This window comes from Lissotriton vulgaris, chromosome 11, assembly GCF_964263255.1.
Source record: "Lissotriton vulgaris chromosome 11, aLisVul1.2, whole genome shotgun sequence".
Taxonomy (NCBI): domain Eukaryota; kingdom Metazoa; phylum Chordata; class Amphibia; order Caudata; family Salamandridae; genus Lissotriton; species Lissotriton vulgaris.
Window position 1 is genome coordinate 1,091,826,948 of NC_141699.1, and position 27,280 is coordinate 1,091,854,227.

Here is a 27,280-nt window from a genome sequence, read left to right on the forward strand (position 1 = left end):
ATTTGTGTATTTCAATTGTTTATATGACTTTTTCAAAACTTTCAATAAAGCTTATTTTGAACTTAAAAAAAAAGGATTTTAATCTCTTTTTTTGAAGGTTGAAAAACAAGTGATAAGGAGTGTTGAATTCAGCATTTCGCAATCCTCTTTGCCTACCAGAGATTTTTAAATTCTCAGACAAAAATGAGGGTGCAGACAAATGTACAACTTTATGGGTGATGCAATCTCTCTTAAATGATGCTTGTTACAGGAGAAATGTTGTCAAATTTCTTGCATTGTGAAGTGAAATGAGCTGCTGCGTGCAGCACAGCTCTAAGTGGGGTTGGATGAAAATTTGGTAGACTGGTGCAAAGCAGATTTGCATAATCCAATCTAGAAAGAACATGCTCGCAAACTCAGGCCATTATGTTTTTTTTTTTCGGAAATAAACTACCAAAAAAAACAACATTACCCAAGATGCTGACTTGTGCTCTTGACTATAGCAGAGATTTGTCTTTGTAGGTAAAGTCTGTTGTCAAGGGTGAAAACTAGACGTGTAGAAGTACCCACAATATATGGTTTACAACCCAGGAGGGTGAAGGAGTTGATCTGCAGCTGGACAGGCTAGTTGGAGTGATTCAGGTAGCTGCACAAAAACTCCATCTTGATGGGTTGAGTTCTAGGTGATAATTAGACATTCATCTTTGAACATTATCCTGGGTGAAATGACATTCAGGGATGAAATCTTAAAAGAGATGGAGTAGTTTCTGTCCTGTAACTCCAGTTCTGTAGTAGGAGTATCTCTGTTATATTCATAATCTAGTGAATAGTCCTGCCCATGTGCGTGGACCCCAGCAATCAAAAATAATCTCTTAAGTTGTCAAATCATGCAGACACTGCAAGACACTTAAGAGAGAATTTAAAGACAAATAATGCAGCCTATATCCACAGGCTACACTGTCCAGTACTTCAACTAGAAATTCCACCAAACAACACCACACACAACACAGCCTGCAGTTTCTACCATAGAGAAACTTGCCTCCACCAGTAAAAGACTCTGGAATGATAGAGAGGAAGGCATGGACAGACAAGCCCCATAGGCTGCCATTATGTGGCTTAAATAGGATACAGTGCCTTTAAGAGAACTTTCCAGAACTTTCTCCCAGTATCCCAGAATGCATAGCAGGTCCCTCTTACTTTCAGTTCTTTTTGAAGGCGTAGCACGCCAGACCTGTAGCATTCCTTACATGAAGAATTATCTCCACCGGGGAGGAGGGCGGGCGCTTATGACTATAACAGAGATACCCCTACTACAGAACTGGAGTTACAGGACAGAAACTACTCCTTCTGTAGTAGGGGATCTCTGTGTATAGTCATAATCTAGTGAATAGAATGGCAAGCCCATCCCCACACCAAAGCGGCGATGGAGAAAGAAATTAACACCACTATTGTGCGAACATATTCCGCAGCAAAGCCTGTCCAACCTGAGCCTCTGCCCTGGCATCAGTGTCCAGACAGTAATGCTTAACAAAGGTATGAACCGACTTCCAAGTGGCTGCTTTGCAGATTTCAGCAATCGGCACGTTACGGAGGAAGGCTGTCGTGGCAGCTTTGCCCCTGGTGGAATGAGCCTTAGGCTTACCTCCTAAGGTCTTATTAGCTTTTTGGTAACACAATTGTATGCAAGACACAATCCACCTAGAAATGGACTGCTTAGAGGTAACAAGACCCGTCCTGACTGATCCATAATTGATAAACAACTGGTCAGACCTACGAATATCTTTGGTTTTATCCAGATAACATTTCAACACCCTCCTAACATCCAGGGAATGGAGAGACCTTTCTGCTGGAGATGAAGGATTCTGAAAAAACGTAGGCAAAGTTATGGTCTGGTTGACATGAAAATCAGAAATAACCTTGGGAAGAAATTTAGGGTGAGTACGCGTAACAACCTTAGCAGCATGAAATACAGTATAAGGTTCTTGGCAACACAACGCCTGAATTTCACTCACCCTGCGGGCCGATGTAATGGCCACGAGGAACGCCGCCTTCCAGGACAGGTGCTGCAACGAAGCCTTATGAATAGGTTCAAAAGGCTCCTTCATCAACCTGGACAGCACCACATTCAGTTCCCATGAAGGGGAAGGAAGCCTGACAGGAGGGAATACTTTCTTCAAGCCTTCCAGAAAATCTTTGATCACAGGGATCTGGAAGAAGGAAGTCTGTGAAGGGCATTTCCTGTAGGCAGTCAATGCAGCAAGATGAACCTTAATGGAATGAACATTAAGTCCAGACTGCGCCAAATGTAGAAGGTAAGGAAGGATGATATCTTCCTTGCACTTCGTCGGGTCATGGTTCTTAGACTGGCACCAGATACAGAACCTCTTCCACTTGTAAGCATAGGAAGTCCGAGTGGAAGGTCTCTTAGACTCCTTCAGTATGTCCATGCAATCCTCGGGCAGATTCAGATGGCCATATTGCACTATCTCAGGAGCCATGCCACCAAAATCAAAGACGGGAGGTGGGGGTGTAACATCTGTCCCCCGAACTTAGTGAGAAGGTCCGGCCTGCACGGCAGCCGAATGTGAGGAAGGAGAGACCGGTGAAGCAGGTCCGTGAACCACCACTGTCTGGGCCATTCCGGGGCAATGAGTATCATCCGAGCCCTGGACCGGGCCAGCTTGATGAGCACCGCCGGAATCAGGGGAATGGGAGGAAAAGCGTACAGAAAGCTGTTCGACCAGTTGATCCATAACGCATTCCCCAGCGTGCCCTGTTGGTAGTACCTGGAGGCGAAGTCTCGGCATTTGCTGTTTTCGGCGGTGGCGAAGAGATCTACGTCTGGAATTCCCCACCTTGCGAAGACTTCTCCTAGTACTTCATTGACCCATTTGTGGTTTTCCTGAACCAGTCTGCTCAGTGCGTCTGCCTGAACATTCTGCACACCTGGCAGATGGGTAGCCGTTATCGTCAGTCCTCTGGCTAGGAGCCAGTGCCAGATCGCCTGTGCCTCCTGCGACAGAGTGCGTGATCTCGAGCCCCCCTGCTTGTTGAGGTAATACATCGTGGTGGTATTGTCCTCCTGTACAAGCAGAGAGTTGGTCTGGAAGGACGGAGGAAAGGCCTTCAGTGCCAAGTGAACAGCTCTGAGTTCCAGGAAATTGATGTGATACGTGGCCTCCATCGGGGGCAACGTTCCTTGAATCTGTAGGTTTCCGGAGTGCGCTCCCCACCCCAGGAGAGAAGCATCCAACACGACAGTCTGCGTGGGAATGTCCTTGTGCAAGGGAACCCCTCTGAGGAGATTCTCCGCTGAACACCACCACTTCAGAGACTGAAGAGCATGCAGATGCAGTCGTATCTTGTCGTCCCAAGATCCTTTCCTCTGATCCCACTGGTCTTCCAAGCACTCCTGCAGCGGTCTCATGTGAAGCCGTGCGTGTGGCGTCAGGAAGATACAAGAGGCCATCGATCGCAGTAGAGAAGACACCGTCCTCACTGTTGTAGATGGAGTTGTCATAAGAGCCTGAGCCTTCCGAAGGAGAGATAATTGTTGCTGTTCCGAAGGAGACACGCTTGCTGACAGAGTATTGATGGAGGCTCCCAAGTACTGTATGCATTGGACCGGAGTGGGGACAGACTTGGACATGTTGATGTGCAACCCCAGCTTGTTCAAGAGAACGCACGTCTTCTGGAAGTGTGCTCGCGCTTCCGAGAAGGAGGATGCCTTGATCAACCAATCATCCAGGTACGGGTAGACAAACACCTTGTTCTTCCGTAGGTGTGCTGCTACCACCGCCATGCACTTCGAGAATGTTCTCGGCGCAGACTTTAGTCCGAATGGGAGTACTGTGTATTGATAATGATTGGCGCCGACTTGGAACCGCAGGAACTTCCTGTGTTTGTGTGCAATGGGCACATGGAAGTACGCATCCTGTAGGTCTATAGCACATAGCGAGTCTCTCTGTTGCAACTGAGGATAAATCTGATGCAACGACAGCATGCAAAACTTTTCGCTGCGAATCCATCTGTTTGCCTGTCGCAAGTCCTGAATGGGCCTGAACTCGTTCTTGTCCTTCTTGCGAACCAGGAAGAACCGGGAGTACAGACCTCTTCCTCTCTGAGACAGAGGTACGTCTTCTATTGCCCTTTTCCTTAACAGGATATCTGCCTCCGCCTGAAGCTCGCGCAGCTGAAACTGCGAGCTGACCGGTGGAATTGCTGGAGGCGGGCTGGTGAACCGAAGACTGTATCCATTGCAAACAATATTAAGCACCCACTTGTCCTGAGTAATTTTTCTCCACTCTGCCAGAAAAAATTGAATGCTTCCCCCTACCGGAGTGGGTAACAGATCCGGGGGAAGTAAGTGCTCAGGGCCTAGACCCGGCCGGGCCTTTGGTCGCTGGAGCCGATTGTTGGCCTCCTCTGCCATTCTGGCGTTTCTGGAACGGCTTACGGAATTGTTGATGTTGCTGTGACTGTCCCAAAGGTTGGCCACGTCCTCTGCCCTGCCCACCGAACCGCCGTTGGAATGGGCGGTACGATTTCTTCGCTTCCTTGGGCTTTTCCAGGCCCACAGCCGTGAGCATTTCAGCCTCCGCCTTCATGCGGGCCATTTCGTCATCCGCATGTTTCCCGAAAAGGGTCTCGCCAGAGAATGGAAGGTTGGCTACCCTTTGCTGTGCGTCCGGTTTTAGTGACGTAAGGCGGAGCCAGGCGTGACGTCGCTGGTTAACTCCATGGCAAAAACCATGTGCCGCTAATAGGGATGAGACTGCTGCAGCGCTGATAATCTGATTCGCTACCAGCATCCCTTCATTCAGCACTTCCTGGAAGTCCTCCCGCTTCTCACAAGGCAAGTGTTCCGCAAACTGCTGGAGGGAGTCCCAGAGGGCGCGGTCATAGCGTCCCAACAAAGCTGTGGCACTCGCAGCCTTCATAGAGGTCGTCGATGTTCCACATACTTTCCTTCCAGCTGAATCCATCCATCTACACTCTTTATCCGGGGGAACCGTGGATGACGAGGTGGTGGCATGTTGTTTGCGGGCCGCCGTCACAATTACAGAATCCGGAGGAGGTTTCGCCCTTAGAAAGGCCGGGTCCGAATCGGGAGCCCAGTACTTTTTCAGCAATCTCAATGGAGCCGCCTTCGTCACCGCAGGGGTGAGGAAAAGGTCCATGGCCGGTTCCTCCAGGCCCGGCACCAGAGGCAGCAGTGGACGAGACAGGTGTTTCTGGTGCAGTGTCTCGAAAATGACTGATGTCTTAGGCGTAGGCACCGTCAAACATATGCTCAATTTTGCAGCGCCTCTCAAAAGAAAATCATGGAACGCCACCAGGTCATCAATCGGAGACACCCTCGTGTCCGGTGATCCCGACAAGGTCGGAGAGTAGTCCCTGGTCCCTGAGGACCTCGTGCGAGAGCGAGATCTGTGCCTCCTATGGCGGTGTCTCGACCGCGTGGGCAATCTGTGGCGCGATCGTAACTTCCTCCTAGAGCGAGAGCGTGATCTGCCAGCCCGTGGCCACTCCACAGGTTTCCGTGGAGGAGTCTTCCTCGGTTCCTCCTGGGGTCTAGGCTTCGGTGTCCCCTTAGGAGGTGTCGGCAGAGGAGGTAATGACGTGGACCTCGGCGGAGGGACCGGAGGTATCACCGACCGAGGGGCTGGCCCATGCGGTGGAAGCGGTGGTAGTGGTCGGCCTGGCGGAAGTGGAGGGTTGGTGGGAGGGTCCTCCTTAGGTACAGGCGGAGGTGGCGACCTAGGCCAAGTTGGTGTGTATACCACCGAGTACACCGAGCCCGGTGACTCCTTCGGCGAAGGGTGCTGAGATCCTGCCCCTTCAGCAGGCGATCGCTTCCTATTGCGTCCTCCACTAGATCCAGCCTGACTTCTGGCACCAGAACTCCTCTTGCGCCTCTTAGGAGAGGTGGAGCGACTCCTAGACGCCGATCTATTCCTTCTCGACGCTGAGTGTCGCTTTTCCGGCGTCGAATGTCACCTCCGCGACTCTGGCGTCGAGCGCCGCCTCCGCGACGTCGATCTCTTCCTCCACGACGTCGAACGCTGCCTCCGCGACGTCGACCTCTTCTTTCTTGACGTCGTAGGCCGCCTCCGCGACGTCGACCGTGCCGTTCTCGACGACGAGAGTCGATTCCTCCTTCTCGAGGTCCTCGACGTCGAGGAGCCCCTCGACGTCGACCGTTGTCTCGACGGCGATCAGCGGTGTCGCCTCGACGGCGAGCGCCGATGCTTGTCGCTCCGTCTTCGACGTCGATAGATCGACTCCGACGTCGACGATGACGATGAAGATGCCGTCAACGGTGGTTTTGACGGCGGCCTATCCAGGCCCTTCGACGTCGAATCTTCACGCCGTCTCGACCCGGAGCCCCGGGGAGATGGGGAACACACCGTCGTCATCCCTCTCGATGTCGTCGTCGATGCAACCGACGCCGACGGAGACCGGGACCGTTTGCTGGCCTTCCTGCCTCTGGGGAGCCCACCAGAGGCCTCAGCAGAGGCAGAGGGAACCTTCCTAGCCTGCCCAGACCCACCTGCAGCCTGCAGTCGTCTCTCTTCAAAGCCTTGAAGCCTAATCTTCAGCCTGTCCCTCAGGGTCCTTGCTGAAAATTGCTAGCAGATGTCACAGTCTTCAGGGACATGTGTGTCAGGGAGACAGACGATGCAGACGTTGTGTGGATCACTCTTGGCCTTCTTCCTTCCACATGCTGGGCACTTGTTGAAAAGACCAGGCATTTTAGTCCTAAAAAGCCTGAACCAACACGCAGGGGAGAAGAGAAGCACCAAGAAAGATATACTCAAACACTTTTATACAAAAAAGTGACAAAAAATCCAATAAACCCTTGGAACAAGGGAGAGCTCAATGCCAGGGTCCTGTTAGCAGGAGCTGGAAAAAAGAACTGAAAGTAAGAGGGACCTGCTATGCATTTTGGGATACTGGGAGAAAGTTCTGGAAAGTTCTCTTAAAGGCACAGTATCCTATTTAAGCTACATAATGGCAGCCTATGGGGCTTGTCTGTCCATGCCTTCCTCTCTATCATTCCAGAGTCTTTTACTGGTGGAGGCAAGTTTCTCTATGGTAGAAACTGCAGGCTGTGTTGTGTGTGGTGTTGTTTGGTGGAATTTCTAGTTGAAGTACTGGACAGTGTAGCCTGTGGATATAGGCTGCATTATTTGTCTTTAAATTCTCTCTTAAGTGTCTTTCAGTGTCTGCATGATTTGACAACTTAAGAGATTATTTTTGATTGCCGGGGTCCACGCACATGGGCGGGACTATTCACTAGATTATGACTATACACAGAGATCCCCTACTACAGAACTGGATGTTATCAGCAGATTGATAATAACGTATCCTAGTGTTCCTGAAGAACTCTCCAAATAGAAGCAAATATAAATTGCACTGTACTGGTGACAGAATGGAGACATGCAGGGCCTGCTGCATTAGACTGACATTACTATATAGAGAGCTACTTATTTTAACTGCTTAAGTTCAGTTTGACAAATGGGAGGTAAACTGTTGATTACCATAGTGCACTCCCCTACACCCACAGACCTCGGAGCCCATGTTTGGTGTGCCTGAAAACTTTCAACAACTTGAAATTGCTCTGGCCTTGTCTTTGTGGGCATGCTTACAGTAAGCCAAACAAGAACTACTGCAGAATAGGGTAGAGCAGCCCCTGGAACCTTTACCCCATTCTGTAGGGAGTGTCCAGGAGGCACCCCAATCCACTCGCTGGTGTCAGGCCCAAATGTGGCATTCTAAGGTTCCATCCTCAGTGGGAAACATCCTTTATCACGCAGTCTGAACCAGGACCTGTTTTTACAATGCAGTTCTTACCCTGACAGCGACATTATCGTTTACCACACAATTTGGTACAATGACTAGCTTTAAGGAACGCAGTGTTACATCAGTGTTGGATATTAAGTCCAACACCTTCCCTACTGATACACGCACTGGAGCTGGAATAGTAATTTACACTATTCCAAAGTCCAGAGCCCCCCTAAGGCAACCCTTTCTTGCCCTCTTTGTTGCCCATTGAAAAGGACACACTAAGTGCAAAATTACGAGTTTGACGGTGCGGGGGCAGGACCGCCCCGCCGCCGTACCACTAAAACTGCATGAGGACCGCCCACCCCTATAATTACTTTTTTGTGTTATTGGCAGGCATTTCCTTTGCCTTTCCCACAGCAGTACCTATAAAATAGATGCCACAATGGGAACAATAAAGGAAGTTCCAGCACAACATTGACTGAAAACTCCATGATGTGCTAGAACTTCTGTGCATGCCCACAAGGGGGCACATGTTGTGTCCACCTGTGTGCATCCACAAGGCGTGAAGCACACGGCGGCCCTGCAGACCCCCTTCCTTTCTTCACAAACCCATGCTTTCATTGAGGAAAGACCTCAGTGAAATCAGAAGAAACCAGTGGCAATGATAAAAGTCGTAATATGCTTGACGGAACCCCAGCAGTCAAGTAAAGCATATTGATTTAGTTCCCTGGCGGAGTTGGCAGTCCAAACGTGGCATGACCACTAGAGTCATAATGTGGTGATTGCAAGACCACCATTACCGGGTCACCACAAGTCTGGCAGTCCTCTAACCCCCAGGCACACAATCCGGCCCTAAGTGGTTGTGTGCTCTGGCTGAAGTCTTTGTTAACAGGAAATTTCCCCTTTAATACCAAGGTGTCCCAGAATGCCTCTCTTGCTGGTACAAGGAGGAAATGAATGAGACAGATGCTTAGGTTGAGAAATACCACAGCCATCCAGACAGCAGGGCAATACAACTAATCTTCCTCACATTCATAAATGCTCATCATTATAGTAGCTTCTCTGGGGACTGGAGCACCTCTACATTCGAACATGCAGTTTCATAATGGTCACATTTCATCTAACCAGGGTATGAGCAGAGATAAGCAGTATGCCTTCGTATAATACACACAGCCTTTAGTGTCACAAGCAGACACAATAACTGGAAAGGCCTAATCAAAAATGCATGACAAGAAGTCTGCGACCATAATGCCGACTGACATGTAAAAATGATGGAGTCCTCTACCGGTGCTACAACCCTCACTTCGCAGCCAAAGGCTGACAGCCCTACGTGGTGCCCTGACCAGCATTGCTGACTATCGGCTTTGCATTAAGGCCGATAGAGCTAGGTTTCAAGTAGTTACTCTTTCATATCCAGCACTAGCACACGCTGCAGGTATTATTTGTGAGAGTAGTCAGTCAAGTTTTTCGATCAATAACATGATCATACACATACATAAAATCACATGATGTACAATAATTCAATGGTAATAAAAACATAAACGCGTAACAACCTCTTCCTAGTCCTTATAGATTTGTTGTACCTCTGCACTCTAATAATTTTCGCTTACGCGGTTTGCAATTTTTCTTTTTTTGTCAAAACATATGTATCTGATGGGCAATTGTCAAATGATCATGTGACAAGAATTAACTCATACATGTAAGAACGTCATAATTATTGTTTCAAGACGAAGAAGAGAACATCAAGAAATGATATGTATTGTCTTGTTCTATTTAATGTTCTTTCAAATCCAAACACCAGGTGTGAGATGACATTATTTGAACATCTTGAGTCTAATTTCACTTGTTGATGAGCAGAACATTTAAGTATCCCTGAATATTGACCACCATGATGTTCTTTTCCTTGCCCCCTGTCATCTGGCTGAGGGGTACCTGGCCCTCACTAAACTTGTCATCATTTACCCAATTGTACCTATTATTTTTTAAAAATTATTTCCCTGTAAAAAGTTTCATGGAGTTGTCTAGCCTTGTTTTTTAACTGTTTATGTTTTCTCATCATTTTAATTATTTTGATTTGACAGTCTTTCTTTCTTGCCCGCTTTTACTGTACATGACTTCCGCCTGAAGTGCGGCGCACCAGAGCTCACTTCTTACTTTATTATTATTATTATTATACTTCTTATATAGCGCCAGAATCAACCCCCGAAGGGGTATCTCCGCGCTTGCCTTGGGAACCCGTCCTGGCTTTTCCCTGTGAGATAGCCCCTACAGGGCATCCCCAAGGTGAAAGCCAGGTATCCCGCCGCGGGGGGGCCGTTGTGGAGATTAAGCAAGCTTAATGCCCAGAGTTGCAGAGTGTGAACCCATGATTAGGTCAGGCACCGAAGCGAGAATTATCGAGTCCATGGACATTTGAGCTCAAGACCCTGCCGCGTCGGGAATTGAACCTTGGTCCCGGGTCTGACCTCTGCTTCAGGGTCTGCCTGCTCTAACCAGTGAGCCACACTTCTCCACACTTTCCCCTTTGATGCTGCTATCAATGGGTCTATAAACTGGTAATCACAGCACAGATATGCACATCTAGAGCACCACAGACAAGCCCCTATGCACCTGTTTGAGTCCTGAGGTGGGTATAGTGTAGTCACTATGCCTCCCAGCTGATAGAATGCAATTAAGTGTTTAGCACAGATGCAGGATTTATTATTCTCAAATTCTGCTCTCAAAGAAAATAATAAGCAAGTCGTTTGGAGAGAAAATCTTTGTCACCCCTTTTCCCTTTGCAAAGAAAATTCAAGCTTCCATTATAAAAACAACAAAACTCAAAATAATAAGATAAGAATCCACAACAAACTCAAAGAAGGCCTATGGGAACCTCACTCTGCGGTTAAAAACAGACTCCAAAATAATTATTTAATTACTGATAACACTTCTGAAACTTTACTTATTACAGACACTTGGCTTGCAGATGATTGCAATTAGAAGGCCTAGTGCCAGGGTACCACAAAATAATATAGGATTTGATCGCCCAGGTAGGAGGTATAGAAAACATGTGACTCGACTTATAGAGTATTTGAGTGGACCCACGATTGAGTTACCTTCAAATCCAGGGTTACAGGAGCATGAGTAATTTCCAATGGTGTTAGTGCAGGTCGCATTTAGATGGCATGTTGTGTTCTTCAGACACTCATTGACGTCACTGCAGGATGTCCCGTTACCTAGAGAGGACCAATGAAGCCGTTAGAGCGTTGCATACATGACAGTCGCCAGGTGTATCGGGTGTGGTGACTGTGACATGGTATCCAGAAGGTGCAGTGTCGGATAGGGGGCAGCATTTAATATGTTTATACAGACTGGAAAGTCATAGCTCCCCAAGTGTTGTTTGCAATAGAATATAAAGTAATTAATGTTTTTTTCTAGCAGCACCATGTGGACAGTGATTAATATCCAACTGAGGCAACCAGCAGTTGATTAAATGTCTATTAATGTTCATTAACATATTGTACTGCATTTAATATGAAAAGTATTACACCAGGAGGAATATGCTTCCAGGGAGCTGCAGTAACACATATTTATAATTATCTCAATAGAACATGGCCACTGGTCAGGCCTTAGCAGGCCTTAATTTGTAAAAAGTTAAGTCAGGGCCATTCTAGGAAAGCCACTGCCGCCTGCACCACCCATACCCTGCCAGCGCTGCCAATGACAGTACCAGCATAACACCTAAGCTTCGACATCCTACAGGTGTGACAATTCATACTATATCAGGCCACACAAAGCTATAAAAATGGCATGAGTGGCTGGTATTTGTTTTCAGCGTATATTGACTTAATTAACACGGTTTTTGTGCTTATCTCAAAAGGATAAAGAGAGTGCCACCATGTGGTGGACTGTCACTGTGACAAGTGCTGACAATTAAGTGCTGGAGCCTAGCACGGGAGCTCACCAGCCTAAATTAAGCACTCGGCCTAAGACATCTGGTGAAGAAAAGGTCTAATTTATGCATTCAGAACAGCATGTCAGTCAAAGAAGAGGAGGAGCTCTCTGATGTTACCTTGGTATCCATGGTGACAGGTATTGATGTATCTTCCAACAGTGTTAATGCATGTTTCATTCATGTGACATGGGCTGTTAGTACACTCACTTTGTCACTACAAGAAGTCTCAATTCCAACGAAGACAACATGAGAGCACTGAATTATTTTTATTCACATAGCTCACAGTAGGGAGCCTTTGCACCAGGTGTGAGGTGGCATCATTTGAAGATCCTGAGTCTAATTTCACTTGTTGATGAGCAGAACCTTTTAGTATCCCTGAATACTGACCACCACAATGTTCTTTACCTGTCCCCCTGTCGCCTGGCTAAGAGGTACCTGGCCCTCACTAAAACTGTCATAATTTAGCTAATCGTATTTATTCTTTTTAAATAATTATTTCCTTGTAATAAGTTTCACTCAGTCATTTGGCCTCTTTTTATAATCCTTTATGTCAGTTTATCATTTTATTTATTTTGATTTGGTAGTCTTTCTTTGTTGCCCACTTTTACTGTACGTGACTTCCGCCTGAAGTGCGGCATACCGGAGCTCACTTCTTACTTTCTCCTTTGTTGCTACTTTCAGTGGGTCTCTAAAGTGGTACCCACAGCACAGATGTGTACATCTAGTGCACCACGGACAAGTCGATATGTACCTGATTGAGTCCTGAGTTGGGTAGCGTGTAGTCAATATGCTTCCCAGCTGAGAGAATCCAATGATGTGTTTGGCACAGATACAGGATTTGTTTTTTCTCAAATTCTGCAAAGAAAATTCACGCTTTCCTAATAATAACAGCAAAACTCATAATAATAAGAAGGGAATCCACAACACACTCAAAGAAGGCCTATGGGTCCCTCACTCTGTGGTTAAAAACAAAATCCTAATTAATTATTTAATTATTGATGACACTTCTGAAAGGTACACAGACAAAATATCGATTTTTAAATATCGATATACAAAAATATCGAAGTTTAAATATCAATATACAAAAATATCGAAGGTAAGTAATATCGACAGTCTAAATATCGATATTGGTATGATATCAGTAATATCGAAGTTGTAAATATCGATGTTAATAATATCAAAATTAATAACTTTGATGTTACTAATATCAATTTTTAAATAAATTTAGTGCATATTATATTGTATTTATTATGTTTTATTATTTATTTTTAATGTTATTTAATTAAATATTGTCTTTTACTACTGTAGCAGGTTGTCGGTTTATAGGGGAATAGGGTGGGAAGTAATTTAATTATGTTAAATTAATTATTAATTAGTAGGAATTATTAATTAATTAATTAAGAATTAATTTTTAATTAATTTATTAATTGATAAATATGTTCTGTAGCGGGTTATGGGTTTATAGGGGAAAAGGGTGGGAAGTAATTTAATAATAATTAATTAATTGATATATGTTTGTACATATTTTAATTAATAATTAATTGGTAATTAATTTCTATTAATTAGTTAATTAATTATTATAATTTTTTACATATTTATAATTATTAATTAGTTGGTAATTAATTATTATTAATTATTTAATTACATTAATTCTAGTAATTTTTTTATATATAATTTATTGTTATTCTTAAATAATTAATTGTGCAAAATAATATTAATTATTAAATTAAATTAATTACAGCAAATGTGCTAATATATTTACTTTATTGTTATTCTTAATTATTAATTAATTGGTAATTAAATAATATTAATTAATTTTGGGTACAGGGGTATTTTTAGGGTTCAGGGTCAGTTTTCAGTTCATGGGTACAGGGGTATTTTTAGGGTTCAGGGTCAGTTTTCAGTTCATGGGTAAAGGGGTATTTTTAGGGTTCAGGGTCAGTTTTCAGTTTTTGGGTAAAGGGGTATTTTTAGGGTTCAGGGTCAGTTTTCAGTTTTTGGGTAAAGGGGTATTTTTAGGGTTCTGGGTCAGTTTTCAGTTTTTGGGTAAAGGGGTATTTTTAGGGTTCTAGGTCAGTTTTCAGTTCATGGGTAAAGGGGTATTTTTAGGGTTCAGGGTCAGTTTTCAATTTTTGGATAAAGGGGTATTTTTAGGGTTTAGGGTCAGTTTTCAGTTTTTGGGTAAAGGGGTATTTTTAGGGTTCAGGGTCAGTGTTCAGTTTTTGGGTAAAGGGGTATTTTTAGGGTTATGGGTCAGTTTTCAGTTCATGGGTAAAGGGGTATTTTTAGGGTTCAGGGTCAGTTTTCAGTTTTTGGGTAAAGGGGTATTTTTAGGGTTCAGGGTCATTTTTGGGTTTTTGGGGTACAGGTGTACAGGGTAAAAACAAAAAAATATTACATTTCATCAAATAAATTAGATGAAAAAAATTAAAATTACTTTACATTTTAAAGTGTTTTATTTATTTTAAATGTATATGTATTAGTTTTAATTTTGTTTTAATATTTTTATTTAATACTTGTAAAATTATATGTATTTAAATATATTTTTACATTATTATTAATACATTTAAAAAAACGATATTTTTGCTCCGATATTTTTGCATGTCGATATTCTGTCTGTCAATATTATGTCAGACATTCCTTCTGAAACTTTAGGTATTACAGAATCTTGGCTTGCAGATGATTGCATTTCTATTTTACAAGGCTTGGTGCCAGGGTACCACAAAATAATTTAGGATTCCATCAGCCAGACATGAGTTAAAGAAAACTTGTGACTCGACTTATAGAGTATTTAAGTGAACCCACGATTGAGTTACCTTCAAATCCAGGGTTACAGGAGCATGAGTAATTTCCAATGGTGTTAGTGCAGGTCGCATTGGTATGGCATGTTGTGTTCTTCAGACACTCATTTACGTCACCGCAGGATGTCCCGTTACCTAAAGAGGACAAATGAAGCCGTCAGAGCGTTGCATTCAAGACAGTCGCCAAGTGTATCGGGTGCGGTGACTGTGACATGGAATCCAGGAGGTGCAGTGTCAGATAGGGGACAGCATTTCATAGGTTTATACAAACTGGGAAATCATAGCTTTCCATTTTTTTTGTTTTACCCAAGCAGTAAATTATCACAGTAAGTACAGCTTCATTTGCAAATCAACAACACATATTAACATCAAATTGGAAATATTGGTTATACATTTTTTAACATTGTAGGAAAAAAAAGAAATAATTTTATCAGAGGGGTGGATCAAGAGCAGTAGATAAGTAAATAAACAAATTATAAAAAGAAGGATATTGTCTTCACAGACTTCTCTAGCCAATTGGTAATCGGGGACCAGATTTTTAGGCCCCATATTTGTTTCCTTCGTCCCCGCCTTTTATAGACAGAGGATTCTATGTTGTATAGCCCAAGCATCCTGGATCTCCAATTGATAAATGTAGGAGCGTCTGGGGAGATCCACTGGGAGGTTAAACATAGCCTTACAACAGACAGAGCAATGAATAGAAAGCTAGTCTCGACCCTCCCGCAAAGTGCTCCTACTTCATCCCCTTTAACCCCAGGTATTATCAGCTCAGAAGTAAGTGTTACAGGTGTAGCTAGAATCAGATTTTAAAAATTGGCTTATATCCTTAAAAAAAATTCCCAATCCTGAACATGTAAAAAACATATGTAAGGTATCGGCACCCCATAACCCGCATCTGCTGCATGAGCTTCCCAAGGGGTGGGCCCACTTAGAAGTTTTGGCGGGAGTGTAATATAAATCAAAAACTGACATAAAGTGCTGCCCTTTCAGGCTACTAGACAAGATTGCACAATTTGCAAGTTCTAACATTGTTTCCAGATTAAACTTCTCTCTCCCTAGCTTGCTCTCCAAGCTAACATTTTGAGATATTAAGTCATCAGGAAACTCTGCCAATAGTGCCTGGTAGATTACCCCAATCCGTGGTTGTCTACGCAGTAGTTAAATTAAACTTATTGGATCCAAATTCCCCTTCTTAGCCTAGGGCCTAAGAAGCTAAGGATTTGTAAACATTTTTAATTATCCTCCCTGGGAAGACCACATTTTTCCTGTAAAAGTATAAATTATGTTAGTTTGCCTTCATGGCTTAAGTCCCCTAAAACAGTCATTCCTGCATTGCCCCAGCTAATTGTGATCCTGTCCTGAAATATAGTTGGTAAAAGGCCAGTTGCAGAGAGAGGAGTGTATGCATTGATGTTAGGTATTTTGAATCTAATTCAAATTTTCTTCCACACTGAATAGGCAGATTGATGTGTTTTAAATTTAGTTTTCTTGTAGTAGCTTGGTTCTGGAATTTTCCCTTGCCTTTGTCTGGCGTCTCATAGATTGAAGGACTGGTAGCGTCTGATCTAGCTGTTTTGCCAGTCACTAATATTTCCATATGCTGCAATAGCGCAGCCCAGTGATATAATAAAAAGTTAGGTGTGCCCCAACCACCCCTTAATCTAGGGAGGGTCATCCACTTGATTGTTTTTTTGGGCCTCCAATAGCCCCATAAGAATCTAAAACAAACCCTTTCAATTTTTGTGATACAAAATGTAGGAAATATTAATGGGATTCTTCAGAAAAAGTATAACAATTTTGGAAAAATTGACATTTTAATTACTTTGCAGCGGCCATGTAGTGATGAGTGCAGATGATCTAGTCTTTCCAAGGATTTACTAACAGTATGAATGACAGGTAAAATATTAAGTTCCGGGATGCGTTCCACTGCAGCTGTTAATCTAACCCCCAGATAGGTAGCCTCTGACATGATTGGGATGCCTGCCTGATGAGATTCATCTGAATGTAGGCATTGGGTTTTGTCCAGATTTAATTTGTTACCAGATATTGCGCCAAACTGTTTTGCTCATATTCCCACAGCTGGGAAAACTAGCCTTGGATTGCTGGTGAAAATCGCAATGTCATCGGCAGAGGCCAATGTTTTATAACTAGTATTATTGAATTTTACAGGATCGATATTAATTGCCCCATCAAGTTTATCTAAAAAGGGTCAATATATAGTGAAAATAGCAGTGGGGAGCAGGGACAGCCCTACCTTATTCCTCTACTAATGTTAAATGCTTGCGAGGTTTGCTCTGATATTCGAATAACAGCTTCTGGTGTTATATAGAAAGCCTGGACTGCTTGAATAAATTCAGAATTAAATCCCTTCCGTTGTAAGGCAGGCCAGAGAAAATCATAGCTTTTCAACTGTTATTTCAAACAGAATATAAAGCAATTCATGGTTCTTCTAGCAGCACAATGTGGAAAGTGATTAATATCCACCTTAGGCAAACAGCAGTTGATTAAATGTTTATAAAAGTAATGTGCTACATTTAGTTAAAAACGTATTATACCAAGAGGAATATGCTTTCAGGGATCTGCAGTAGGACGCATTTATAGTTAGCTCAATAGAACATGGCCACTAGTCAGGCCTGCATAACACATCTGGCGAAGAAAAAGTCTAGTTTATCCCCTTCGCTGATGGCGTCGGCCAACGGCCATCGAGCGCACTACCTTCATAGTGCTGCACACGTCCGTTGGCCGTCGTGGCCCCGCCCACTGCACTGAACCGCCGCACTGCGGTGAAATTGCTGCTGCGGTTAAGCGGTTATGCATACAGAACAGCATGTCTGTCAAAGAGGAGGAGCTCTCTGGCAACCACAGGACAGATGTGCACATCTAGAGCACAACGGACCAGCCGATACGTATCTGATTGAATCCTGAGGTGGGTATCATCTAGTCACTACGCCTCCAAGCTGATGGAATGCAATGATGTGTTTGGCAGAGATGCAGGATTTGTTAGTCTCAAATTCTCCTCTCAAAGAAAAAAATAAGCAAGTTGTTTGGATAGAAAATCTATGTCACCCCTTTTACCCTGCATAGAAAAATCAAGCTATCCTAATAGTAACAGCAAAACTCAAAATAATAAGATAAGAATCAACAACACTCTCAAAGAAGGCCTATGGGACCCTCACTCTGTGGTTAAAAACAGAGTCCTAAATAATTATTTAATTACTGATGACACTTCTGAAACTTTAGGTATTACAGAAACTTGGCTTCCAGATGATTGCAATTCTATTTTAGAAGGCTTATTGCCAGGGTACTGCAAAATATTATAGGATTCGATCGCCCACACGGGCGTTATAGCAAACTTTTGACTCGACTTATAGAGTATTTAAGTGGACCCACGATGAGTTACCTTCAAATCCAGGGTTACAGGAGCAGGAGTAATTTCCAATGGTGTTAGTGCAGGTCGCATTTGTATGGCATGTTGTGTTCTTCAGACACTCATTTACGTCACTGCAGGATGTCCCGTTACCTAAAGAGGACCAATGAAGCCGTTAGAGCGTTGCATACATGACAGTCGCCAGGTGTATCGGGTGCGATGACTGTGACATGGTATCCAGGAGGTGCAGTGTCGGATGGTGGACAACGATTAATATCCACCTGAGGCAAACAGCAGTTGATTAAATGTCTATAAATGTTGATAAAAAATATTGTTCTGCATTTAATCTGAAAAGTATTACACCAAGAGGAATATGCTTCCAGGGAGCTGCAGTAACACAGATTTATAATTAGCTCAATAGAACATGGCCACTGGTCAGGCCTAAGCAGGGCTTGATTTGTAAAAACATTAAGTGCCAGGGACCTTCTTGTAAGGCCACTGTTGCCTGCACCACCAATACCCTGCCAGCGCTGCCAATGACAGTAAAAACATAACACCTAAGCTTCGACATCCTACAGGTGTGACAATTCAGACTATTTCAGGTCACATAAAGCTATAATAATGACACAAGTGGCTGGTATTCGTTTTCAGTGTATATGACAATAAACACGGTTGTTTTGCTTATCTCAACATTAAAAAGAGAGTGCCACCATGTGGTGGACTGTCACTACAGCAAGTGCTGACAATTAAATGCTGGAGCCAAGCACCCGAACCCACTGACACAAATTAAGCACTGGGCCTAAGACATCTGGTAAAGAAAAAATGTAGTTCATGCATACACAACATCATGTCTGTCAAAGAGGAGGAGCTCTCTGATGTTACCTTGGTATCCATGGTGACAGGTGAAGGTGTCGCTTCCAACAGTATTAATGCATGTTGCATTCATGTGGCATGGGCTGTTAGTACACTCAGTTTGTCACTACAAGAAGTTTCTTTCCAAAGAAGACAAGAGAGCACTGAATTCTTTTTATTTGCATTACTCACAATAGGGAGCCTTTGCACCAGGTGTGAGGTGACATCATTTAAACATCCTGAGTCTTATTTCACTTGTTGATGAGCAAAACATTTTAGTGTCTCTAAATACTGGCCACCACAATGTTCTTTACCTGGCCCCCTGTCATCTGGCTGAAGGGTACCTGGCCTTCCCTAAAATTGTCATAATGTAGCTAATCCTATTATTATTATTTTTTTAAATAATTATTTCTCTGTAATAAGTTTCATGGAGTTGTCTAGCCTTGTTTTTTAGCTGTTTATGTTTGTTGATCATTTTAATTATTTTGGTTTGGCAGTCTATCTTTCTTACCTACTCTTACTGAGCCTGACTTCCGCCTGAAGTGCGGCGAAACAGAGCTCACTTCTTACTTTCCCCTTAGAAACTGCTTTCAGTGGGTCTATAAATTAGTAACCACAGCACAGATGTGCACATCTAGAGCACCACAGACAAGCCCCTATGCACCTGCTTGAGTCCTGAGGTGGGAAGTGTGCAGTCACTATGCCTCCCTGCTGATAGAATGCAATGAAGAGTTTAGCACAGATACAGGATTTGATATTCTCAAATTCTGCAAAGAAAAAAAATAAGCAAGTTTTTGGGAGAGAAAATCTATGTCACCCCTTTTCCCTCTGCAAAGAAAATTCAAGCTTTCATTGTAATAAGAGCAAAACTCATAATATTACGATAAGAATCCACAACACACTCAAAGAAGGCCTATGGGTCCCTCACCCTGTGGTTAAAAAGAGAGGGGCATATTTCTAAGCAATAGCGGTAATTATCGCTATTGCTTGGTTAGCGAGATAAAATTATCGCCCAGATGCGGCGATTTTTATCGCAGATAAACATTGGTATTACCAAAATTTATAGCAAATGCGATAAAAATCGGCCGCAATGCATGAATATCGCTGAAAAGTCAGCGATATTCATGCATTACCGAGCTAATGCTCTTAGCCATGTTATCCACCTACCATTGGATAACATGGCTAAGAACTGCTCAGGGCAGGTGTTAGCTAGTATTAGTTGGTAATAGGAGATAGCGATGTTAGTGAATGTTTCCAGTCGCTAACATCTTGGCACGCCCACTTTGCATGTCATTAGTGATAAAAATCACTGACATGCAAAGAGGGGCCCAAGATGGTCGCTATCTCCTACAAGCTGTCGCTAACTGGTGTTAGCAACATCTAGGTAATAGGGAGATAATTTTATCTCCGTTTTCTTGTCTTTTAAAGCCAAAAAAGCCGAGATAAAACCCCTTGATAATATGCCCCTGAGTTCTAATTAATTATGTAATTACTGATGACACTTCTGAAACTTTAATTATTACAGAAACTTGACTTCCAGATGATTGCAATTCTATTTTAAGAAGCTAAGTGTCAGGGTACTACAAAATATTATAGGATTCGAACGCCCAAACAGGCATTACTGAAAATGTGTGTCTCCACTTATAGAGTATTTAAGTGGAACCAAGATTGAGTTACCTTCAAATCCAGGGTTACAGGAGCATGAGTAATTTCCAATGGTGTTAGTGCAGGTGGCATTTATTTGGCATGTGGTGTGTTTCAGACACTCATCTACGTCACTGCACGATGTCCCGTTATGATATAAATAATAAACTAATGAATGTTATTTTGTCATACCACCTTGAGGACAACATTTAACTCTCACCTGTAGCAAACACCGGATGTTTAAAAGTGTACGGAAGTAATGTGCCACATGACACTTATTTTAAGAGGAAATATGTTACAGGAAATGTATTTGAACAAGAGCAAAAAGAAATATGGTTCAGGGAGCTGGAGTAAAACATATGTGTAGAAAGATTTTGCACAGGCAAACATCTGGCTGGATTACATATCAGAAGCATTTCCCACTCTGAGCCCTGGTGCAACATTAACTGGGCGAGCCAGGCACAGACTTATGCAGCTCACCCCAAAAATGTCGATGCACTATATGTAGCCGGTCTGCCTTTCACTTGAAGCCAGAAACCCATACTCTGCTGAAGGTGGTGCAAGGTTTCCCTCACAAGCTGGTGCACTGTGTGACTTCAACTACCGCCTGGAGGCTTTTGAGGGGTCTCTATGATCCTTTTTTCTCATTAAATGGAAATAGTCAGGGGTGCACTGAGTGTGCGTCACATCTACGTGACGCACACTCAGTGTGGCCTCTAACATCTTCTGTACAACTTGATCCACAGCTGTAACACAATGGAAGTCCATGGTGAGGAGATCCTCTATTTGCACGAGGCAATAGGTAACAGCCCGTTATGATTGCACTGGTGCATATTCAGGAGCAGCCGGATCCATAGTACAGAAGGGGCTGAGTCAGCATGTGAGCCTCCCTCTATAATACCAAAGAGCTCAAGCATTGAGTGCATACACGTGTTTTGACCCCGGGCACTTTCAATAATACGGCCATGTTATAGCGCATCATTTATGCACACAGGAGAGGAGGACCGCTATCAAGTTACCTTGGTATCCAGAGTTACAGACACACGAGTGATTTCCCAAGGAGTTAATGCAGGTTGCATTGATGTGGCATGCAAGTTTCATGCATTCTTGTATGTTGCTGCAAGAAATCCCATCACCTAAGAAGGAGTGCAAAGAATTGAAAGAAAGATATTCCTGTCAATCACTATATATATGATGTCGCTAAAGTGTGATGTCACATATGGATTAGAAAAGAAGTTACCCTGGTATCCGGGGTTACAGGTGCACGCGTAACTTCCAATCGTGTTATTGCAGGTTGCGTTTATATGGCATGGCCTGCTGTCACACTCATTTATGTCACTGCACGATGTCCCGTTACCTAAAGAGGACCAAGAAAACAATCTGGACATTATATTAACTGCAAAAAATGGGTCCAATTCACAAAGGTAAACTTAGACCAAAAGTCTCAGTGTTAGACCTGAAAACAGACTTTATCACACCTGGTAATTACCAGCTGCGATAAAATAAGGCCCTCGTAGTTACTTTTTGGCAGGTGTAATTTCCCTCAATTAAGCTCTCAAAAACGTTCATCAACATGCGGTATTCACCAAAAAACACATATTATTTTTCCTAAAAAAGTTATTATAGGCAATAATTATCTCATCCAGTAAAATCAATAAACATGCGGGCCACTTTCAACGAGGGCCATAGTGCATACATTAACACATGTTGTAAAAGATTAGATAAGTGCCAGCATTTCAGGTTTTGGCCAAATGAGATCTTTTGTTGCTGTAGGACTAATGTTTATGTTAAATTACATAAAAAATAAAGCACTTTGTGTTATTTTCTTATAATACAGGTGGCCAATGATTTATTTCCACCTGTAGCAAAAAAGCAATTGCTTGATTATCTGTAGAAGTCAAGTGTCAAGGGGTTGTATTTAGCATGTCAGTCAACAGGGGGGAGGAGCTCTCTGATGTTACTTGGTATCCATGGTGACTGGTGCAGGTGTAACTTCCAACTGTGTTAATGCATGTTGCATTCATGTGGCATGGGCTGTTAATACACTCACTTTGTCACTGCAAGAAGTCCCATTTCCAAAGACGACAACAAGAGAGTACTGAATTAGTTTTATTCGCATTGCTCACAGGTGTGAGGTGACATCATTTGAACATCCTGAGTAAATTTCACTTGTTGATGAGCAGAACATTATAGTATGCCTGAATACTGACCACCACAATGTTCTTTTCCTGGCCCTATCATCTGACTGAGGGGCACCAGGCCATCACTAATATTGTCGGGCCCGATTCACAGAATGAACTTAAGACTCAATTCAAAACTTACTACTATTTTGGTATTCACAGAATGCACTTACTACTTTTGGTATTCACAGAAGTTAGGATTTTGTCTCAAGTTTGTCTTAAGGCAAAGTTAAGACAGACTTAAGTTAGGATGTTGTCTTAAGTCTGTCTTAAGTCTGTCTTAAGTTTGTCTTAAGTCTGTCTTAAATCTGTCTTAAGTCAGTCTTAAGTTTGTCTTAAGACAAACTTAAGAAAAAATCTAACTTCTGTGAATACCAAAAGTAGTAAATTCATTCTGTGAATGCCAAAAGTAGTAAGTGCATTCTTTGAATACCAAAATAGTAGTAAGTTTAGGATTGAGTCTTAAGTTCATTCTGTGAATCGGGCCCGTCATATTTTGGCTAATCTTATTTTTTTTTTTTAAATAATGATTTCCCCGGTAATACGTTTCACAGAGATGTCTAGCCTTATTTTTTACCTTTATATGTCTGTTCATCATTTTAATCATTTTGATTTGGCAGTCTTTCCTTGGTGTCCACGTTTACTGTGCCTAATTTCTGCCTGAAGTGCGGCGTACCAGTGCTCACTTCTTACTTTCCCCTTAGGTGCTGCTTTCAGTGGGTCTATAAACTGGTAAACACAGGACAGAAGTGCACATCTAGAGCACCAAAGACAAGCCCTTATGCACCTGCTTGAGTCCTGAGGTGGGTATCGTGTAGTCACTAGGCCTCCCACCTGATTGAATGCAATGATGTGTTTGGCAGAGATACAGGATTTGCTATTTACAAATACTGCAAAGAAAATTCAAGCTTTCCTAATAATAACAGCAAAACTCATAATAAAAACATAAGAATCTACTACACACTCAAAGAAGGCCTATGGGACAATCAATCTGTGGTTAACAACAGAGTCCTGATTAATTATTTAATTACTGATAACACTTCTGAAACTTTACTTATTACAGACACTTGGCTTGCAGATGATTGCAATTCTATTTTAGAAGGCCTAGTGCCAAGGTACCACAAAATAATATAGGATTTGATCGCCCAGGTAGGAGTTATAGAAAACATGTGACTCAACTTATAGAGTATTTAAGTGGAACCAAGATTGAGTTACCTTCAAATCCAGAGTTACAGGAGCATGAGTAATTTCCAATGGTGTTAGTGCAGGTCGCATTTGTATGGCATGTTGTGTTCTTCAGACACTCATTTACGTCACTGCAGGATGTCCCGTTACCTAAAGAGGACCAATGAAGCGGTTAGAGCGTTGCATTCATGACAGTCGCCAGGTGTATCGGGTGCGGTGACTGTGACGTGGTATCCAGGAGGTGCAGTGTCGGATAGGGGGCAGCATTTCATAGGTTTATACAAACGCAAAAATCATAGCTTTCCAACTGTTGTTTGAAATAGAATATAAAGCAATTCATTGTTTTTCTAGCAGCACCATGAGGACAGTGATTAATATCCACCTGAGGCAAACAGCAGTTGATTAAATGTTTATAAAAATAATGTGCTACATGTAGTTAAAAATGTATTACACGAAAAAAGGAATGTGCTTCCAGGGACCTGTAGTGAGACGTATTTATACTAAGCCCAATAGACCATGGCCACTGATCAGGCCTAAGCAGTGCTTAATTTGTAAAAATTTGTAAAAAGGTAAGTGCCAGGGCCCTTCTTGGAAGGTCACTGCTGCCTGCACCTCCCATACCCTGCCAGCGCTGCCAATGACAGTACCAACAGAACACCTAAGATTCGACATCCTACAGGTGTGACAATTCAAACTATATCAGGCCACACAAAGCTATAATAATGGCATGAGTGGCTGGTATTTGTTTTCAGTGTATATTTACTTAATAAACACGGTTGTTGTGCTTATCTCATAATTAAAAAGAGAGCGTCACCATATGGTGGACTGTCACTACAGCAAGTGCTGAGAATTAAGTGCTGGAGCAAAGCACCCAAACCCACCGGCACGAATGAAGCACTCGGTCTAAGACATCTGGTGAAGAAAAAGTCTAATTTATGCATTCAGAACAGCATGTCAGTCAAATAAGAGGAGGAGCTCTCTGATGTTACCTCGGAATCCATCGTGACAGGTGCCGATGTAACTTCCAACAGTGTTAATGCATGTTGCATTCATGTGGCATGGGCTGTTAGTAGACTCACTTTGTCACTACAAGAAGTCCCATTTCCAAAGAAGACAACAAGAGAGTACTTAATTCTTTTTATTCACACTGCTCACAGTGGGGAGCCTTTGCACCAGGTGTGAGGTGGCATCATTTGAACATCCTTAGTCTAATTTCACTTGTTGATGAGCAGAACTTTTTAGCATCCCTGAATACTGACCACCACAAAGTTCTTTACCTGGCTCCTGTCATCTGGCTGAGAGGTACCTGGCCATCAATAAAATTGTCATAATTTAGCTATTCTTATTCATTCTTTTTAAGTTCACTGAGTCGTGCAGCCTTGTTTTGTAACTTTTTATATTTTCTCATCTTTTTAATTATTTTGATTTGGCAGTCTTTCATTGTTGCCCACTTTTACTGTACCTGACTTCCGCCTGAAGTGCGGCGTACCAGAGCTCACTTCCTACTTTCCTCTTAGGTGCTGCTTTCAGTAGGTCTATAAAGTTGTAATCACAGCACATATATGCACATCTAGAGCACCAAAGTCAAGCACCTATGCACCTGCTTGAGTCCTAAAGTGTGTATCGTTTAGTCACTATGCCTCCCAGCTGATAGACTGCAATGATGTGTTTAGCACAGATACAGGATTTGCTATTCTCAAATTCTGCAAAGAAAATTCAAACTTTCTTAATAATAACAGCAAAAATCATAATAATAGGATGAGAATCCACAACAAACTCAAAGAAGGCCTATGGAACCCTCACTCTGTGCTTAAAAAGAGAGTCCTAATTAATTATGTAATTGAGGATTACTCTTCTGAAACTTTAGTCATTACAGAAACTTGGCTTGCAGATGAGTGCAATTCTATTTTAGACGACTTAGTGCCAGGGTACTACAAAATATAATAGGATTTGATTGCAAAGACATCCATTATAGAAAACGTGTGACTCGACTTATAGAGTATTTAAGTGGACCCAGGATTGAGTTACCTTCAAATCCAGGGTTACAGGAGCATGAGTAATTTCCAATGGTGTTAGTGCAGGTCGCATTTATATGGCATGTTGTGCTCTTCAAACACTCATTTACGTCACTGCAGGATGTCCCGTTACCTAAAGAGGACCAATGAAGCCGTTAGATTGTTGCATACATGACAGTCGCCAGGTGTATCGGGTGCGGTGACTGTGACGTCATATTCAGGGGGTGCAGTGTCGGATAGGGAGCAGCATTTCATAGGTTTATGCAAATGCAAAAGTCCTAGCAATTAATTGTTTTTCTAGAAGCACAATATGGACAGTGATTAATATCCACCTGAGGCAAGCAGCAGTTGATTAAATGTCTATAATTTGTTTTAAACATATTGTACTGCATTTATTATGAAAAGTATTACACCAAGCGGAATATGCTCCAAGGAGCTGAAGTAACACTTATTTATTATTAGCTCAATAAAACATGGCCACTGATCAGGCCTGTCATGACATCTGGTAAAGAAGAAGTCTAGTTTCTGCATACAGAACAGCATTTCTGTCAAAGAGGAGGAGCTCTCTGATGTTACCTTGGTATCCCTGGTGACAGGTGCAGGCGTGGCTTCCCACAGTGATAATGCATGTTGCCTTCATGTGGCATGGGCTGTTAGTACACTCACCTTGTCCCTAAAAGAAGTCAATTTCCAAAGAAGACAACAAGAGAGTACTGAATTCTGTTTATTCACATTGCTCACAGTAGGGAGCCTTTGCAGCAGGTGTGAGGTGACATCATTTGAGGATCATTCGAATATCCTGAGTCTAATTTCACTTGTTGATGAGCAGAACATTTTAGTATCCCTGAATACTGACCACAACAATGTTCTTTACCTGGCCCTCTGTCATCTGGCTGAGAGGTACCTGGCCATCCCTAAAATGTTCATCATTTAGCTAATCTTATTTATTCTTTATAAATAATTATTTCACTTTATGTTTTCTCATAAAATAAACAGTGTTGTCTCATCTTTTTAATTATTTTGATTTGGCAGTTTTTTTTGTTGTCCACTTTTACTGCGCCTGACTTCCGCCTGAAGTGCGGGGTACCAGAGCTCACTTCTTACTTTCCCCTCAGGTGCTGTTTTCAATGGGTCTATAAACTGGTAATCACAGCACAGATGTGCACATCTAGAGCACCAAAGACAACCCCCTATGCACCTGCTTGAGTCCTGAGGTGGGTATCATCTACTCACGATGCCTCCCAGCAGATAGAATGGAATGATGTGTTTAGCACAGATACAGGATTTGCTATTCTCAAATTTTGCTCTCAAAGAGAAAAAAAATAAGGAAGTCGTTTGGAGAGAAAATCTATGTCACATCTTTTCTTTCTGCAAAGATAATTGAAGCTTTCCTTTTAATAACAGCAAAACTCATAATAATAAGATAAGAATCCACAACACACTCAGAGAAGGCCTATGGGACAATCACTCTGTGGTTAAAAACAGAGTCCTAATTAATTCTGTAATAACTGATGACACTTCTGAAACTTTAG

The 27,280-nt window shown here is 42.7% G+C and overlaps 1 protein-coding gene across 1 annotated transcript in view; it reads right to left on the reverse strand.

The window, feature by feature from the left end:
• LOC147684202 (uncharacterized) overlaps positions 1 to 27,280 on the reverse strand; it is a gene marked incomplete at its 5' end in the record, with an annotated part of 198,799 nt that overhangs the window by 78,833 nt on the left and 92,686 nt on the right. Inside the window, 5 exons of the mRNA XM_086942612.1 lie at positions 10,866 to 10,985; positions 14,521 to 14,640; positions 17,906 to 18,025; positions 23,764 to 23,883; positions 25,762 to 25,881. Coding sequence (XP_086798738.1) covers positions 10,866 to 10,985; positions 14,521 to 14,640; positions 17,906 to 18,025; positions 23,764 to 23,883; positions 25,762 to 25,881 — 600 coding nt within the window. The remainder of the gene's footprint in view (positions 1 to 10,865; positions 10,986 to 14,520; positions 14,641 to 17,905; positions 18,026 to 23,763; positions 23,884 to 25,761; positions 25,882 to 27,280) is intronic.